Source organism: Trachurus trachurus, assembly GCF_905171665.1.
Source record: "Trachurus trachurus genome assembly, chromosome: 6".
NCBI lineage: Eukaryota > Metazoa > Chordata > Actinopteri > Carangiformes > Carangidae > Trachurus > Trachurus trachurus.
Window position 1 is genome coordinate 415886 of NC_139897.1, and position 19656 is coordinate 435541.

The following is a 19656-nucleotide window of genomic DNA, read 5'->3' on the forward strand; positions in this document are numbered from 1 at the left end:
CATCCCATAGACTGATAACAGGAATGAGTATAGAAATTCCTGAAGGACTGACGGAGCTGTTACAGAGCTTTACCGTGGAAGTTTTGAGGAATCAACCCAGGGATTTGCTCGAGTTTGCGTTACAGTACTTCACCCAGCTGAAGGACAGTGAGACCAAAGAGGCCTCATTTGGAAATGACCAAAATTCGGCCCCAAGACCTGGAAAAGCGGTCAATTTCATTGACGAAGCCATGCAGATCGATTCGGAAAACGGAGAGGAGGACGACGACGATGACGAGGAATTCATAGGTAGGGTTAAGGATTTACAATATAGCCTATGTCTGGATGACAGCGAATGTGTATGACCATTGTTTAATGGGAATAAAGAGCGGCGGCTGCCCGGTGGGAGACGGACAGACACGGTGTGCGGTGATGATGATGATGCTCCAGCGCTGCCACCTTGCATCCACTACGGCTCTTATAATTAGCCATATATGGTCATGGAGGCTGAATAATGCTTAATCTATGCAGACACATTCTGTAATGCTCTCTCTGTCTGTCTATCTCTCTCCCCCTCTCTCTATGTGCGTGTGTGTGTGTGTTTGTAGATGGACCATGAACCTCTAGGTCGACTGAATAATTTTCTGTTTCCTCCACAGGCCTGATCATGGGCCTATATACCCTGCCTGAACGTGTATCAAAAATATGACAAACCACAGATAGATAGAAAACAGAAGTAATGTGGTCTATCTATCTATGCAACAGCCAAGAACTCATCTGGTGCTTCCTGATCAAATATGACTGCGGTCATAATGAACACAGTGGTTCAGTGCTTCAGTGCTGGACTGCCATAACGTGCAGCAAGTAGCATAGCAACCTAGAGCTCTGACACAGCATCCAGATGAGTGGTGTTGTCTAACTAGGCAGTATGGGATGGTTACATGAGGAATCATTAAAGTAACTATTATCATGTTTTTGGTGTATCACCATGCACCATCACACCTTTTAGCGTCTTGTCTTGTTGATAATTCAATGAGCCTCCTCCCCAGACAACACTGGCCGGCATCCTGTTAATGATGGAGGCTTCTACCTCATGTATATTTCAAGCCAAAGCTATTGTGTTGGAGCATGGCACGTTTTGCTGTGTTTCAAATTTAAATTTTTTTCTCATTAAATTTTTTTATGACAGAGGTAAAAAGGACTTCAAAGCAGCGGTCCTTATTCAGGTTGTACCCAAATGAATATGGATCTGTATTGAGCACAGGCCTCTGCCCCCTTAGATGGAGAAAACTAGAGGATTAACTTAATCCTCTCAAAAAATTTAGTTATTATAGATTTACTTGACATGATAACATCTCACATGTTGATATATTCTTTATGCTTTTCAGCCCCGGTGATACACAGATTCATCAGAAGAGCATCAGGTATGTTGCCCGTTTAAGCTATTTCTGTCAAAATCCTGCTCTGTTGAGGAAAAAAAACACTCTGGACACTGTCAGTGCTGTAAATATATAAAACCTGTTTGACATACAAACACTGTGGCTGCGTCAGAGAACCTCCATTACTAGCAACTTTCATGTATTTTTCCTTCTGTCTTTTCTCACAGTCTTCACATGATTGTAGTGATGCTGATTTATTAGTTTGTGAAAGCACTTTGTCTGGAGCCTGGCTAATGTCACTGAGTGATGTCGGAGGGGAGATCCAGACAAGTACTAATAATAATCTCTTTTTCTCGATAGTGAGTTCGTAGCTTCACCAAAATATATTTTCTGTACTCGAGACCGATAGTTTGATGTCTGAAAGGATAATATGAAGCTTGGTTGATTTGTCAGCTTGTATCACAGATGAGCAATTACTGTAACATCAGCTGCATTGGAAACAACAATGGCTAAAATTTAGATTAAAAATTAAGCCAAAGAAATTAGAGGCTGTAAAAGTCATATCTCACACAGTACTGGTACTGGTGTGTATCGTTTCATGGATATTATGTTATTTTGTTTATGAAATGAAACATTTATTCAAATAACCCCACCACCAACCCGCCCAGTTGTGTTCATTTAAAGATTTATTGTATGAAATGCAAGTGAATCCTCAGTGAGATTCTATTGTCATACTATATACAGTACTATACTATTGCTATTGTCAGACTGGGATGAGAGTCCTGCTGCTAGACCACTTGTAGCTATATGAAACAATTTGTCATATTCCTTTTTTGTGCCTTTATTTGATTGTGGTAGTATACAGACAGGAGATGTGGGGGTGAGAGAGTTTGGTAGGGTTCTCTGTGTCTCTTACACTGTCAACAACTAGCAAAAATAAGACAAGCAATGTGTCAAATCCACAGAATGGAATAAACTCATTCAAACTGCTGGATTGACTGCAGAAAATAAATAAAATTAAGAACATGGCATTTGTTTAACCAACTGTCTAACAGTGACTGACCCATCATTCATTTATTGAATTACGTTACATGCAGTGTGTGCGGAGGCATTCAATCCTGATGAAGATGAGGAGGATAAAGAGCCAAGGGTAGGCTGTGGCACTATCATACAGTATATGTATTCTCTGTTGTGACTGAATGTAACTGAACCTGAATGGATGACCTATTGGATATAAGCCATGTGAGTGACCACATCACAGGTGCATTCTTTTTTTATTTTATTTTGCAGGTCACACACCCAAAAACCGATGAGCAAAGACAGAGACTACAGGAATCATGTAGGGACATTCTTCTGTTCAAGAATTTGGATCCGGTGAGTGGATTATTGCATAAGCCCCCTCACTCCTTTGGTTTGTGCTCTGCCATCTCTAAAATTGCAAGGAGAACAGCAGCTCAGCGCACTGTGCATGGGTTTTAAAGTTGTTTATCTGTAGCTGAAATGGTACACTGACTCTGCATGATTGTTTCAACATGTTAAAGGGATCTTTCAACATTCTGGCAAATTCACCTATTGCCAAATAATTCCTATAGTCATAGCAGTAGGTTCATTACCTTTAATTGTCGGTGCATGTTGTTTTGAGATCAGCGGGGGACAGACGGAGACCCACGGTATTTCCACGTTTCCCTCATCAAACTAAATACACAATCCAACAACTCCAAAACCCTCTGGTGGGCAAGTTGTGACCTGCACATTCACCACGCTATGAAAAAGTACGAGACAAGAGTTGTTTTCGAGGCAAATGCATAACCGAAACTACATTTCAGACACGGCTGCTGGGCGGAGTGATAACAAAAGCAAGTAGTTCTGAGTATTTGTTACATAATTACACGTTATTATTTAATAGCGTGGCGAATGTGCAGGTCACAACTTGTCCACGAGAGTGTTCTGGAGTTGTTGGATTGTGTATTTAGTTTGGTGAGGGAAACGTGGAAATACTGTGCAGCTCGCGTCTCTGCCCCACCGATCTAAAAACAGCTTGCGCCGACAATTAAAGGTAATGAACCTACTTCTAAGGCTATAGGGATTATGGCAATAGCCGAATTTGCCAAAATGTTTAAATATCCCTTTAAGTAAAATAAGTTTGTTTGTTTTTTGATGTTGCTGTTGCTATACCTTGCAGGAAGAGATGTCTCAGGTACTGGATGCCATGTTTGAGAAGTTCTGCACAGAAGGAGAGCACATCATTGATCAAGATGATGATGGGGACAATTTTTATGTCATTGAAAGGCAAATTCTCACATAATCAAATCATTGACTGTTAAATGTCATTTTCAAACATTATCTCAAATCAATGCTATTGCTAACTTTCAGAAGTCATCAATATGGTTGACATGTGTTGTGATATTTCTCTGATTTGCATTTTTTCCTGCTTTGTGTTTTCATTCAGTGGGGTGTTTAACATTTTCATGAAGGTTGATGGCACAGAGAAGCTGGTAGGCTGCTATGACGACAGAGGCAGCTTTGGAGAACTAGCGTTGATGTACAACACCCCCAGGGCAGCCACAATAATCGCCACCTCACCTGGAGCCGTTTGGTGCCTAGTGAGTAGACCATGAAATCCTCATGCAAGAACTCAGATGGTCTCATGCACAGACTATTGACACATAGATAGATAGATAGATAGATAGATAGATAGATAGATAGATAGATAGATAGATAGATAGATAGATAGATAGATAGATAGATAGATAGATAGATAGATAGATAGATAGATAGATAGATAGATGGATGGATGGATGGATGGATGGATGGACGGACGGACGGATAGACAGACAGACAGACAGAGTAGATAGACAGACAGACAGACAGACAGATAGATAGATAGATAGATAGATAGATAGATAGATAGATAGATAGATAGATAGATAGATAGATAGATAGATAGATAGATAGATAGATAGATAGGGGAGAGATTCTCTGGAACGCCTTCTTTTCTGCTGTTGTGCAGCTAGTGTACCATACGTACAGGCAGTATTATATAAGGACTCTCTCACTACAGCAGTGGTAGACGACTACAAGCAGCTTCTGGGAGAGGTGGCTCTTCCTGAGGAGTCTCAGGAAGTAGAGTCTCTGCTCTGCCTTCTTTATCAGCTCCATGATTCTGTGCCCCAGGTCAGGTCGTCCTCAACCTGCACGCCCACAAACCGAAAGGTCAAGAAGACCCTCTCCACACAGACCCCCATTTATGTATAGTGGATGTCTGTACTGTGAGTTTACAGGATTTAATAACCCAAGTTATCTGTGCTGGTACCTTGTATCATGAGCAAGATCATATATCATGACTCACATAGGTAAAACCCACAGAACCCAACTAAAAAAGAGTGCTAATAATGCTGCTGGATATCATTTATACACCTTCACTAATTCATATTAAAACAAACAATTCATGTGTAAACTGAATATGAAAACATAGGAGTATGCAACTCTAGAAAGGCAGCTGACTTCAAATTAAAATCAAAATATGAAAAGTGGGGCCGCCAGCACCACAGAGCATGATTATGATTTCTTTTTGAGTTTCAGTTTAGTGATATTTTTCCTACACAACATCCAGCTATTTCATGAATTGAGTCCAGAACAGCTGTCTTGAATATTCAGCTGCTACTTGAACTTTTTCTGTAAAGCAGCTGGTTTATTAACGACTCAGCAAGGGTTATGTCCTTAAACCGTGGGTAACAGCTTTGTTGTGTCATCACTGTGCAGATCTCAACTGTTTCTTCTGTTTACTTGGGTATTTATAATGTGTGTTTGAGTTTGTGAACAAGCTAGCTAGCTGTGTTCATCACCTAAACTGAGGAGGAATAGTGCTGCTGATGGGGCTTCTGTGCAAACATTCATATGGCAGCGCAAGTCTGATTTATACCTGGGACTGAAGTGTGATTTAGTGGTAGCCTGATTAATACTACATTTCTCTGAGTTCTAGGGCTAAAGACAAATATTGGCCTGTTTTGGTATGATTTTGCTTTGTTTTTTATTTTGACTGTTAGAGGGCGCCCTAAGCAGTTCCATGTGTAATCATAAACTTCCCTAGTGGTCATTATTTGTAACTGAACTGCACATCATCTTGCTGAGATTGCTTGCAACCTTGAGCTTTATGAAATTTCATCACCGAAAGAAAGGGCGTGGTTATAATATCCTGAGTAGTGTTCTGGTTTGCAGGAGATGTCTTACTTACTTGAAAAATTCTGGTTCATATCAGTTAAATTGATTGAAAGATTGACAGCCTTCTGCTCATCCAGAAATTAAGAGAATGCAGGAACTGCGACAATATTCGTAATTATGGCCATCGCCATGCATCTCATTATCATTATAACTCTGACACTGCAAAAAACTCAAAATCTTTCCAAGAATTTTTGTCTTATTTCTTGTCAAAATATTTCATTTCTAGTCAAAACTAATCTCTTTCCACTTAAAATAAAAATGTACTTGTTTTTATATCATTTTCACTTGTTTCAAACAAATTTTCACTTGAAATAAGTTTTAAAAAAATCTGCCAGTGAAAGCAAGTTATTTGTGCTTGTAATAAGGAAGAAACACTTGCTCCACTATCAGATTTTTCTACTTATTTCAAGTGAAAATATGCTCGAAAGAAGTAAAAAGTGTCTAAAAACAAGCTACTTTTTATTTGATGAGTCATTGTAAGTATAATGAGATTTGTTTTGACTAGAAATGACATTTTGACTAGAAATAAGACAAATATTCTTGGTAAGATGTTTGAGTTTTTGCAGTGGACATTTTTGGTGGATTGCTTGAATGGCACTCCAATCATAGAGGAAGAAGGGGGAAGCAATGTTCATTCTCTCCCCTACTGCAGGAAGAAAAAATGGGCGGGATGGGATGGGATGGTGACTGACTGATTGTGACTTACAAATAATGCAAGAACACAAGATAAGAATTCATGTAAAATTTATTGCATTGTGTCTTTAAACACAAATATTATGCCCTTTCTTTAAATCTCCTTCAGGATCGTCTGACATTCAGGAGGATCATAGTGAAAAACAATGCCAAGAAGAGGAGGCTGTATGAGGCATTCATTGAAACGCTACCACTGCTTACTTCATTGGAGGTTTGGGGGATCACCTTCTGCATTAAATATCTGACCTGTGCATTTACATTAAAACCACTGTCAACCAAATGTCTTTTCATCCACAGCTCTCAGAGAGAATGAAGGTTGTAGATGTGCTATCCACTAAGGCGTACAATGATTCACAGCAGATTATTGCTCAGGTGATGAGTCTCTTTGTATGTTCTGTTCATGGATTTCCTTTATTTTTTTGAAAATAGGACCATCTATTTTTATATACAATTGCATTAATACTTTGTGTCACAGGGTGATTTAGCAGATTCCTTCTACATTGTTGAGTCTGGCCAAGTTAGAATCACCATGACAAGAAGCAGGGTACGTTTGACCAGTTTTCATTTTGATTTCTAAATGTACAGTATAGTCAGATCTATAGTGTTTTCTGTTGTGTTATTGTATAATTTTGTTTCTTGACAGACGAAAAAAGACCAGGAGGAAGAGGAGGTTGATATTGCCACATGCTCAAGGGGCCAGTATTTTGGGGAGTTGGCTCTTGTCACAAACAAGCCTAGAGCTGCTTCAGCATATGCTGTGGGCAGTGTCAAATGCTTGGGTAAATAATTTTGCAATTTTATAGATTCCTGAATATAAAATATTTAAGATAGGGCCAGTTATTTTACACTCTCCATTCATTTTCTTCTGTTTTGTTTTGTTTTTTAGTGATGGATATTCAAGCTTTCGAGAGGTTGCTGGGCCCATGCATGGACATCATGAAGAGAAACATTGCAAACTATGAGGAGCAGCTGGTCACCCTGTTTGCAAGTGGCCCTGGGATTGAGCAGCAGACTGCATGAGATGGCTCCAATGGACCATGAAAAGGTGGATGGAAAAATAGGTTTGTATGGATGTTTTCCCCTGTAAGTACTTAAAAGGTTTTTCTTAAAAGAAATGTAATCACACACCAAGATATTTGTATATCAGATAAATCAAACTATAGAATCCCATGTAAGACAAAGTTGCTACAGAGTGTTATCACTAAAGCCAAAGCAGAGTTGCTTAAAGCTTGGTTAGATTAGATTTCTCACAACCTCTTTTCTCACCTTAAAGATGTAAGTGTACATTTTGTTTGCCACTGTCAGATGCAATATCTGTTAGGATACTGATACTTTTGTTAACTCTCACCTTTTTTGCCACAGTGTTCTAGTTAAAACTACAGTATGATGTTGTTTGTACATTTCTAAACATTGTTTGTTAAAACCATATGCCAAAGCTAATTTCTTACTTTGTGAGCATATACGTACGTCACATTCTGTTGTAATTTTTGGCAAGAACACTAACACTAGCAGCATGAGGTGCTGTGATATGACATGATTCGACATGACAAATGAAACCATAAACAAATCATAAATTGTAAAGAAATTGTATAGGAAATTGGTTTCCGTGTTTGAATATCATTGTTCACTTTTTGATCACAACAGAATGTAGACATGGCAGTACTTTAACGTTTTTACAATGCATTTTTGTTCATCATAAGATTTAATCCCTTAAATACATGTTCATAAACTGTATTATCATTGTTGGTAAGTGTTTGTGGCTGGTAGCCTGATATTATGCTTTTGCAAAAAATAAAAAAACAAAATAAAAATAGTTTTGTAAGAATATACAACATATTGCTGTAAAATTTGAATTAGTATTTACTATTACTGTATAGGCTCACTCTTAATTTGATAAGGTGCCCCACTACATTGTAGCCATCATTGGCAAAGTCTTGACACAACTGATTTTCCTGTGTTTTAGTATCAAATTTAACTCATCATGTTTTTTGTGTTAGTGAAACATGTTACTATTTTATTACATTGATTATTGCTGTCTACCTCTGCCAAACAATTTGAAAACACATATTCTGAACTTCCATCTGAGCAGAAATTTAACATGGGTCCTCTCTGTCTTTTCAAAATCATGAATTGAAGTCCCCCGTATTGTGTTTGTGGTATACTGCATCTTAAGCTGTTTAAAGCTGGTTTAAATTTTAAATATTCTAGATTTATTTACCCCCTTTATGCAGGTAGAAGTAGGCTACTTGTTATTTCGGAGGGCAAACCCATAATACTGGCTGAAAGTACTGTATGTTTCACTTTTCATGTCAATAAAGAACATTTGTTTCTATATTTCGTGTCACATGTGTTTGTTTGTGAAGACAAGGAAATAGTACAAGATTTAAGCTTGTCCATTCACCACTCATGCATTCATCATTCATTCATTCTGTATCTATACAGTTATTCGCCAGATCTTGTGGTAAATAGTGAAAGTGATCAAACATAAACAAATCTAAAATTAAATGTTACCAAGTGCCTACTTTTCTTTTTGCTGAAATTGCAACATTGCAGATTAAAAAAAAATCGTGTATTGTTCCTGTTATTGCCAATCAGCTGTTACTGGGTAGTAACAGGCATGTACTTTCAACCAATAATATGATGAATAACAAACTAGGCCCCGCCATGTACATTTTTCTCAACAACATTGACCAATATATTGCCTGGATTCCTATGATTGACGTTCCTAATAACCAATAGCAGGCGTCCTCTGGAGCCATTCATTCCCACCCCTCGAGTGAATGCCAGAGAGTTTTTTGATGGCGACAGGTCTGGTAAGTGGGAAGTTGAACTACTTCTTTTCGAAGAAATAAAAGGTTCACAATAATTTCAAACTCGGGCATTGTGTAATCCGTGTAACTGCAATTCTTACACCGTGTTTTAGTAGGGTTGTCACGCGCTTGTGTGTTGTCGAATCGCAGGTTTGTGCTCGACGTGTTTTCTTCGCTCGGTGCTTGTTGTTCTTCTGTTTTAGACAAACCCATCCGACAGCAGTTTTGTAGTCCGAAATACGACATTCAGTCGGTTAAATGTGCTCTAGGTGGCATGTAAATGTAGTTGTTAGGTCTCCGGAGTGTTTCGTGTCATTCATTTTGCGCGAGGCAGAGCGGTTGCGTCATGCCTCAACTTGTTGACATTCTTTTGTTTACAGTGTTAAACCCGACAGCCCCTAGGTTTGAGCAGGCTGTTGTTGTTTTTAATAAGGATTGAGACAATAACAAGCCTGGGTCTCACGCGCTCTTTTGGATACGATACTACTAAAGAAAGGTTTTATTAATTACATGTTGTTTTCTTTTTTTTAATTTTTTTTTTTTACATAAGAAATGGCAGCGCCGTCGGGTTATCCACCCGTAGCCCAGAGAGCAAACGCTGCTCGGTTGTCACAGTTCGCAAATGACCGTTAGTTCTTCCTTTTTTTTTAAATGTATATATTCAATACTCAGGGGACTTTTTAAAAATCATTTTGTACGTTTTTTTTTCTTTACGTTGCGCCTCTATAAACATGAAATCAAGTGTGTCCTTAATATTATGTCGTATTTATCGTTAACTTTTTATTTTCGAGCCTCAACACGACGCTTTAAAGACGATTTTTGCATATTAGTCACTTTTGCTACGCAGTTATGAATGAATGAGCTGTGGTACGCATGCGCTAAAATCCCTTTTAGTTTACAAACAAGGCCTCCACGCAGCGTGTCACATGACCAGTTACAGTGGTTAACTGTGTCGATACAGAGACAAAGGATCTCCTAAAGACAGTCTACCTTTTACGTTGTGTTAACGCAATACGTGACGTTTCCGGTAATGATTTATTGCAGTAGGCTATGGGAATGATATTTCATCTGCTGTTATGCTATATCTAACAAATATCTAATATTTTTCATTCCATTGATCCCTTCATTATGTCTAAAGTATTACCACCAAAAATACTCATACTACTATTCAGATCTATATATCACATAGTCCATTTTCATTATGGGTGGGTATATAACAGCGTTGTAAAACTGTGTTGCAGTTTCACTGTGTGAAATTCTAATTTTGTCTTTTGTTTTTGCCTTAACCAGCTGACGTGACAGAGGATGATGATGGAGACTGAGTAACCGGACCTGTAGCCAGTTTAAGTAAAAAATACAAACAATAGAGTAAACGACAGAACATTGTAGGAATGGATGAGCCCTTTGATCCCCTCAAGTGTATTGAAGACCTGCCATCCCCACCTGGGTGCCACATGGACTATGGTAAAATACTAACCAATACCACTAACCTATACCAACAAGAAGTCACATTTAAGCAGACTGAGCTTTTTTTTTTTTTTTTTTTTTTAAATCTAATGTGTTTTGTGAATATTAATTTTGACCTTTTATCAGATGACATGCCAGAGCTGCAGGAGGTGGAGGAAGACCAGAGATCACCAGGTTTATTTCAGGTTGGAGCAGCAGTGTCTCACCAAGATCTCAGCTGCTCCCCCAGCACCAATTGGCTTGCTGAGCTGGCTAACATTGCTACAAGTCCTCAAAGCCCTTTGCTGAAGGATGCCCCTCATAAGAGGTTTGTAAATATGTAGTAGTTTTCAGCTACATTTAAAGGAGCTGTATCTAAGAAATGTATGGAAAGTAATCATATGTCACAGAGTCAGTGGCATTTCGGCCTCCAGGTTGCCAGTTCCCACTGAGCTGCGGAGATAAAAAAAGATCTCAGCTTACGCTAAAGGAAAGAATTATAAAGTGAAAGTAGGAAAAGACGGAGGAAGTGAGTGAAAGTGGAGCCAACGGCAAATAAAGTGATGGTGAACGTGTGGAACGGTTCATGAGATGAGTCCGGCCTGGTCAGTTCGGCTGGAGATATTTTACTATGATAACAGATGTAGATGTACTGCTGCTTCATCGCTCTCAATAATGCAGTCTAACATATTATAGAGAGGCATGATTATCTTAACTTTGAGACTGTAGACTGAGGCCCCGTCCAGACGAGGCCGTTTTTTTCGAATCCGGATAAATACTTTATCGGATTGGCCTCGCGTCCACACGGATCCGGCGTTTTCAGGGGGTGAAAACGGTATTTTTTGAAAACGGGTCCCAGAGTGGGAAAATTTGAAAACGCCGCCCCAGCGTATCCGTCTGGACGGCCAATACGGACTTTTTCTGAAACGATGATGTCATGCCCCCCGCCGCTCTACCTGTAACCTGAGACACACACACACACACACCGCTGCAGCAGCAGCTGCACACTGACAGTCTATGCACGTAACAACAACAACGGCCGACTAACGTCGCGTCGCTCAGACGCTGCGGCTGAATCGCTCCTGTTTAATCATCACTGATCATCATATTTACTCTGACACGACTCCCTGTCAACATTTAATCCCATGTTTGAGTTTGAATACAGCGGGGAACTTCTTCTATTGAATTACAGCGGGGACTTCACGTCTTCTTCAGCTGTCTTATGTGTGGCAGGCAGCGCTACAGCGACACATACACTCCACACACACGCCTGCAGTATGTAGGTACTACAGCGTTTTGGGTCGTTTTCAGGTGATCGTGTGGACGCAGATATTTTTGAAAACGATGCCGTGTTTACAGAGATTTTTTTCAAAACGATTAAGAAAAAGATCGGATTCAGTGAAGCCGCGTTTTCGTGTGGATGGGGCCTGAGTGTGCCTCGGGGTACCGATAGCCACAAAGCTGGAGCAAGGCAGAGGTTAGCGTGTGGCTATCTGGCAACCTCAAGTCTGGGGACGAGGGGGGAGGGGAAACAACGCGCTGCAGTATTTTGAATTTGACTGCAGCAACACTTTCGGCCACAGTCTAGCTACTTTAATGATTACACACAAGAGACATTACACAAAAATAGATACAACTGTGCATATAACAACATAAGTAAACCCTTGTATAGCTGGGGGTATTCCAAATTGCATGGAGTAGTCACATACAAGACATGAAATGACCCCTAAAAATGTGACTGGATTTATACAGTGTCACCATTATATTCTCTTTTCCTGACCCTTTTCGTTCTTTGTTTAGTCCAAGAAGGATTTTGTATGTGAATGACACCTAACCAACCAACCAACTGACAAACACTTTGTATTAATACCATTGTCTTTTTTTTTCAGATCATCTCCAGTCCACATCTTTGGCAGCAGTAATAGTTTACATTCCTACGCGCGGCCCCCATTAGCCAGTAGTGCACCCAACCCGTCCAGAGGCCACCTTAGGGAGCGCAGGCGTGTCAGGGTAACCTTGAGCCTTGAGCCTCATCTATTGTTGTAGAATCAGTGATTATTTCCAAATCAATTTTTGTATAACATGCACCATGAAACAGTTAGTTTTACTGATGTCATTGTAAGATGTTTTATCATCTGCAACAGGCCAGCAGTGAGTCGGAGTCTGGAGTGTTCTCAATGTCCTCATCCTTCTCTGATGATGAAGACATGGCCTGGTCCCACTCCTGGCCCTCTACAGCGTGGCATTGCTTTCTTAAAGGTGCATAAATACACATTTTTTGGGAGAAAAGCATGTTCTTGACAAGTAAACCTCTTAGCTTAAAGGCACTGTCCATTAGGATGCAATTCGAATTAATGAATGTTCTCAAATCTTTTAATGTCAACAATGTTTATATAATGTTAAACAAATGCAACATAGATCAATACACTTTCAAATATGATGAGGATGATGTTTTTTTGTAGGATGTGTTTGTCAAAAAATTATACCTGTCTGTTAAAAAAAACAAAACAAAAGAAGGCCTTATCTGTTAGTTTGCTATGGCCTAAAACTCTGCTGATGAAAACTAAACATGCAATCAAAACTGTTTTGGACAGTCTCCTATCAGTATCAATGGACATCTGCTTTTTTTATCATGTTGCTGTGATATTTAGGGACTCGCCTGCGCTTCCATCGAGGTCCTAATGTTGAGTGGCAGGAAGCGGATGAACTCCGGGATTCAGATGATGACTCAGATGATGAAACCATGATGCCATGTTCCTCCTCTCGAAAGGTAAGTTATTTCACTGTGTCTTAAAATATCTGTACAATTTGCTATAGGGTGGAAAACCTCCCACCTATGCCCATCATACGTAGTAGTGTTGCATTGTTAAATGTATTAGTGACACATTCCGGTTGTCTTTGGTTGTCAGTGGCTTGGAATAGCCACAAGGTGGCAGACTAACAGTAAAACATCATTAGGTGAGTAAAAGGCCTTGTTCAGATTGCATTACTGCCCTACAATGCAAGAAGGTTGTCATTTTTGGGACATTAAAGGTCTGCAACATCATGTGGATAAATATCTTGACTCAAAGTTATCTTATTTGGGATATATTTGTGGGTGGTTTTCACTGTAACTCCCCAAAACTGTGGTGAAACAACAAAAGAACACCTTAACATCAGTTACCTTATTCTGTCTGTGTATAGAACTACCCAAAGCTGTGGGGAAACAGAACACCGTAACATGAGTTCCCCTTTTCTATCTGTGTATAGAATGCACAACACGCCCTACTGTACAACAGGCTACTACCATTTTATGAACCAGTGGCCTTTCTTGCGTTGTATGGCCAGCTTATATTTTGCCTCAATGCACAGATAGACAGAGGTAACTCTGAAATAATGGTAAAATGTTAAGTTTGAGTTAAATATTTTACTACTACTACTTGCAAAAGCAAGGATTTGACCAACTAAGTTCAATACAGTTGACTAGACAACAAAAATACTTTAAACAAATTTTTCTCAGAACTGCACTCTGAGGAGTTACCCCTTTCTTCCGTTGTAGGGCATCAGATCCGTTCTGCGTGTGTCTATATTGCGTGTCTCTTATCCACATTGATTTCTATGGTATCAGGCTACTCCCAGAAAAAAAACTAAACAAAACGGACGACAGTGACCTGTGCTTGTTCTGTCCCAAATCCTGTGGAGCTGCACCGCAAATAATCTACTAATAAACAATAAAAGTCTGTTAAGTGAAGAGAAGCGACAGCAGCTGAGGTGACGGCTGAGTGGTGCTGCCATCACCACTGGAATGACAGTGGTACGGTTTGGTGCAGGTGGAGCAGTGATGCCTGCCTGGTGTGCTGGGGATGTTGGACGATGTGATGTGTCACTCACATTTCTGGATGCGAGAGCATGTTATGTTGGTCGTTTAATGCGCCGTCGTCATTGTTGTTGCTTTTGTTCATCTCGCGTCTCGAGTGACACAGAGGACACTTTCGGCATATTTGAACAGAGCCATTCACATTCAATTGGATCTGTTCAAAATCCGATCAGAACCGCATTTGAAACCACCTCCATGTGTGGTTTGAAACCGATTTGTAAAAATTGGATCAGATTGTGTGGCAGTCTGAACAAGGCCTAAAATTGCAGCAATGAGTCTTGAAGCACATTCTTGTGTTGCTGATTTTTTAAGTGGTGATTGTTCTAATAGCCATGATAGAACATTTTGAACAGATAATCAGGCACCAAATATTCAGTATTGTGTTGAATTAGATTGAGTTGTGACTTCTCTTATTGGCCTTTTGCTTCATTTACAGAGATATGGATCAGATGGGTTGAAGTTGGTAAGCCATGAAGAGACAGTATCTTTTGGCCAGGCAGTTCTGAAGCTGACCTTCGACCCTGGTTCACCTGATGATGGTCTTTTAACAGCTGAGTGCCGACTAGATCACCCTTTTTTTGTCAAAAATAAAGGTAATTCATAACTTTGTTTCCTGATATACTGCAAAAAAGACAAGTTAACATTTGTATTTGATAAATGTGATTGATAAAAAAATAAATGTCAGATCTGTTGGTAAAAGATGAAAACTTGATTTTGAGCACTATTTAGAAATGTGCCAACAGACACCTCCATTGTGGTCAAAGTGTTTTTTTTTTTCTGTCGTCTGCCCTCTCCAGGTTGGTCTTCCTTTTATCCAAGCCTTACTGTGGTGCACCATGGGATCCCTTGCTATGAAATGCAGCTTGGCGACGTGTGCCTGCCACCAAACCACCCAGATGCAATTAACTGTGATGACTCCGTGGTCTTTGACACTTTCAGAAGGTGCTTTCTCCTAAATAATGTGTACTTCATTTGGGGAAATAAAATACTTTAGTCATCATCAGAAAAGCAAAGTGAATTTTCCTTCTAACAACAAAGTTTTGCTTATGTTGGTAAGTGTAGCTGATAATGTGCAAGCGTCAATTCAGGTTGGAAAGACTTGCAGAAATAATTACACTGTATAAGAAAAGTGCAATCTTTTTTTTTTTTACATGACACCAAGATATTTATGAACTCATTATATTGTTTCATGGTGTTCATTTCTCTCTCCCATTTTTGTTTACATACGGTTAGGGTCAGTTGTAATTGTACGTAGTGTATATAAAAGTGTAAAATGGTCTTGAAATTCAGTATGTTGCAGTGTAGAACATTTTTGAAATGACAGTGGTATTGGCCTAATGGTGTGCACATACTGTTAACACAAAACCCTGTTTTCTTTCCTTCTCTACGCAGTTATGACTTCACCCCACTAGATTCCTCAGCAGTGTATGTTCTCAGCAGCATGGCTCGTCAGCGCAGGACCTCCCTGTCCAGCGGCGGTGCTGTCAGTCCAGACTGTGATAAGCTTGAGCACTCCAGCTTTCCACAGTCCTCAAGTAGCAAATCAAACAGGATGCACAGCTCAGGGACAGCCAGCAGTGCCACGCCTACAAAATGCAAGAGGCCAATGAATGCCTTCATGCTCTTTGCCAAGAAGTACAGAGTGGAATACACACAGATGTATCCTGGGAAGGATAACAGGTAAAAGTCAATATTCTCAGGTGCATTTATTCACACTATTATGTAACATGGTGGTCTCTTTTGAAAAGCAAAATTGTCTAGATATTTAAAACCTGTTTAACTGCTGTGCTAGCCAGCTCCAGCAGATTCACAGGTCAAATTTCACCTTTGTTCAACACTTAATGACTAGAGGTACTGCAAAGTGTTTGGAAATTGAAAGGTTATCATCCTTGCTGTTATATCACTTTTTGTAGTTACTGCAGCATCCCTTGTACTTGCTCTGATCTATATTTAATTACCATCATTAGAAATGTGAGATGTCCATTTTCAGGGCAGAGTTTAGTGACAGTTCACTGAACACGAACATGTGACCTTTGCAGGATCAGGATGTCATATGGTTTGGTTACAATGTGGCCAATAAATGAACATTAAAGAGTGCTATCAAACTGTAAACATACTATGAGAGAAATGTGGCATGTGTGTGACTGTGTAGTCTGGTAATGACTTGAATTGTCCACTTATCCATTTCCAAAAGATGCATGTTTGTGTGACTTGGGGGGGGGGCCTTCGGACTGGAAATTAAAAAAAAAGCACATGCTCAATCTCATCCATCATGTTGGCCAGAGTCAAAGTGTTACAGTCTGTTACATGGGGACTCTTGGGGTCACATTTGCACTTCTGCAATTATTTAACCGGTGTATTGATTACTGAAGTGATAAGCTGTGGATGATCAGTGGCTCAATTAAATTAATAATGCTTGCATCTTTACAAAGTACCATTCAAAACTAAAGTGAGCAATTGACTTATTTCTGAACCAGAGCTGGACCAATTCATCTTCCTTTATTGAGACCTGCTGTACTACATGACCACACAGGATATTTTTCGAAGTGTAGAATTATCATCAGGCACCACCGCCTGCAATTTTATTTTTGTGAACCATTATATTCCATATGTCCTCACATAGGAACAGAGGCTTAAAATGTGATAGCATGTTCTCATTTTAAAGAGCAATAGATCCACACCTGTTTATATGTGTGTTTTGGAGTCTTTCATTTTCTGTCTCTAACCTTTCACTCCAGAGCCATTAGCGTCATCCTGGGTGATAAGTGGAAGAAGATGAAGAATGAGGAGAGAAGGATGTACACCATGGAGGCCAAAGCTCTGGCTGAAGAGCAGAAAAGACTAAATCCAGACTGCTGGAAACGTAAAAGAACCAATTCAGTAAGGACTGAGGTCACAGAAACAATAACATTTTTTCAGATTATATACTGACCTGTTAAATCATTAACTCCAATTCTTCCTTCCTAATGTGTACCTCTTGTTCATGTCATCTTTTAACAGGGTTCCCAGCAGACCTAGATAATCCCTCAGAATCCCCTGCTGCTGGTGTTTTGATGTGGAGAGGTGCCACAGAGTCTGATGGACCACTTGATGCCTCTTTGCTCTCTTGTCTTCTTGAGACTTAACTGTGATTATGAATTCACTTCTTTTTTGTAATCTTGAAACATTAAGACAAACTAGAATTATGAACTATAAAGAAAACATGTAATCTAGTCACTAACAGTGCATATATTTTCTTATATCTTTATGTCAAAAATGTATTTTTCCCCTGAAAAAGGAATGAAGCCTTTCATTTATTTCAGGTCATTTCATCTTCAAGGTTGAGACAAATGAGAGCCCATGGTGCTATACATCAGTGCAGAAGGAACCATAACCAAGTCGTGTCTATATATGAGAGGGGAAGATAGGCAACTTTACACAAATGCTCATATTGATTATATTTGTAAAATCCAATATGTTGCACATATTGGTAACCCTTTTCATACATTTTATAAACAGTCTATATTCTGTAGCAGAACTAAGGCCAACAGTTTGCAATACTGCCCTGCCATGTCTTTGAATTAACTTAGCTCAACCACCTGGCTATATGATGAGAAGGCTTTCAGTGTGTGGTGGTGGGTTTACACTTAGTCACGAGGCACTTCAGGCCTTCACTGTAAGTGTTTTTTTTTTCTTCTGCACTTTATATAAAAATGTAATCTAATTCTATACAGCCATTGTATACTGATGGAAACCATTTGTATCCACCTTATTCCGAACGTCAAAACCGGAAGCCGGTTTTGCACTTCCGGTGGAATTGTATGTTTACGTTTCCATGGTTTCAGTCGTTGTTTTATAGTTGCGGTAGACGCATGGATCTATTAACGCCGGCTTTTAACACGGATGTCCATTTGTGTGATATCCATTGTTAAAGTGTGATGATCCGTGATCCATGCGTTTTACAACCGGCTTACGTTTTTGACGTTCGGAAAAAGGTGGATAAAAACAGCAAGTATCTTCATAGTTAGCCGTTTGACACAATCATGGCTCTGTAGCTGTGTTCTGCCTTCAGGTCGCTAATGAGTTTTAAGTGCTTTGTTCATAATGTACAGGTTTTGCAGCCCCAGAAACCTCTTGCACAAAATATCACATGTATCATATTATAAATATTTTTTTAAATTGTCCATCTTATCCAAGTGTTTTTTTTTTTTTTTTCAGCTGTAAATTGTAATCACAACCTGTGTGGATTCTTGGCTTTGTATTTGAAAATGCATTCATGTTTTTTGGATGTCCTTAATATTGAATGATTATCACCTTCCTCAAGACAAGTGTGTCTCCTTTAACAGCACACTAAACCAGATAAACTCTGTCTGAAGCTTTAAGAGCTGTTGGTATCCACTGATCTAAAACATCCAATCAGTAAAGCTTGATGCCTCCAGGTAACAACACAGATAAGTGTGTTTTATTCCTGTTTCTCTACTGCTCTGCCACATAAAAAAAACAGCATGTTCATTCTCATGTTTATTCACCTTGTGGCTCAAGGAGGGCAATGTTAAATGATTTAATTGAACGTAATACTCACTGGAACATTGGCCTCTTCCTCTGTCAATGAAAAATGATATTCAAAATGAATAACACATTATCATAAGCTTTTAACTGGAGATTGTTTCAAAGGAACACATTTTTTCTAAATATCAACTGACAAAGTTAGGTGTGAAGTGAAGAACTTGTTGAACTTCTTTTGCTGCCTATACTTGAACAATCACATTGAAAGAAAACAAACAAAGAAACTACTGGTAATAATAGTCAATATTATTACTGATTTGACAGATCCATCTCTCCATTTTTGTTTTGAAGACAACCAGCTGCTTCTTGATGATAAATATCAAAATCTCAATCCTCTTTGCTCTGAAAGATGATATGATTATATGGACAGTAGTCTGTACTGTATGCCACATGATATGTGGTATGGTTTAGGAAACTAGAACATGCAGTGGTTGCATTAGAAAAGCAAGATATTACCCTTTTACCATAAGGTTAAAACAAAGAAGCCTCATATGATTTCTGGACAGTGGGTAGTTATATAGTTTTAGTTTTAGTTATATATATTTATGAATATCTTAGTGGCATTACTTGATTACTATAGTGGACAAGGGAGAGTCTGAAAAGATGAGCTATATAACACTACATGCCTCACGAAATAACAATGGTCAACACCCCACAAGCCTTTTAAACAGAAATCTAAGAATTGCATGATACTGTAGCTTTGTGATCAGAAATTAAATGCATTTTT

The 19656-nt window shown here is 39.2% G+C and overlaps 2 protein-coding genes across 5 annotated transcripts; both read left to right on the forward strand.

Annotated features, from left to right (window-relative positions):
* Positions 1-8: 8 nt before the first annotated feature.
* prkar2b (protein kinase cAMP-dependent type II regulatory subunit beta) lies at positions 9-7510 on the forward strand. The gene is made up of 11 exons (XM_083974502.1): positions 9-288; positions 1368-1403; positions 2456-2508; positions 2649-2732; positions 3541-3647; positions 3808-3961; positions 6382-6483; positions 6570-6644; positions 6748-6816; positions 6916-7051; positions 7159-7510. Exons 1-11 carry the CDS (start codon positions 24-26, stop codon positions 7290-7292), a joined length of 1215 nt encoding a protein of 404 aa, XP_083830628.1. The 5' UTR covers positions 9-23; the 3' UTR covers positions 7293-7510.
* Positions 7511-9045: 1535 nt separating this feature from the next.
* Positions 9046-19432, forward strand: hbp1 (HMG-box transcription factor 1). Of its 4 annotated transcripts, none has more exons than XM_083974048.1 (11): positions 9046-9085; positions 10373-10546; positions 10676-10856; positions 12418-12538; positions 12673-12787; positions 13180-13298; positions 14821-14977; positions 15182-15326; positions 15777-16064; positions 17123-17264; positions 17385-19432. In XM_083974048.1, the coding sequence occupies exons 2-11, from the start codon at positions 10474-10476 to the stop codon at positions 17400-17402; spliced, it is 1359 nt and encodes a 452-aa protein (XP_083830174.1). In that variant the 5' UTR covers positions 9046-9085; positions 10373-10473; the 3' UTR covers positions 17403-19432. The 4 variants fall into 4 exon arrangements, with proteins under 4 accessions (XP_083830174.1, XP_083830175.1, XP_083830177.1 ...); XM_083974049.1 differs by lacking the exon at positions 9046-9085 and adding an exon at positions 9102-9127; XM_083974051.1 differs by lacking the exon at positions 9046-9085 and adding an exon at positions 9214-9232.
* Positions 19433-19656: the final 224 nt, after the last annotated feature.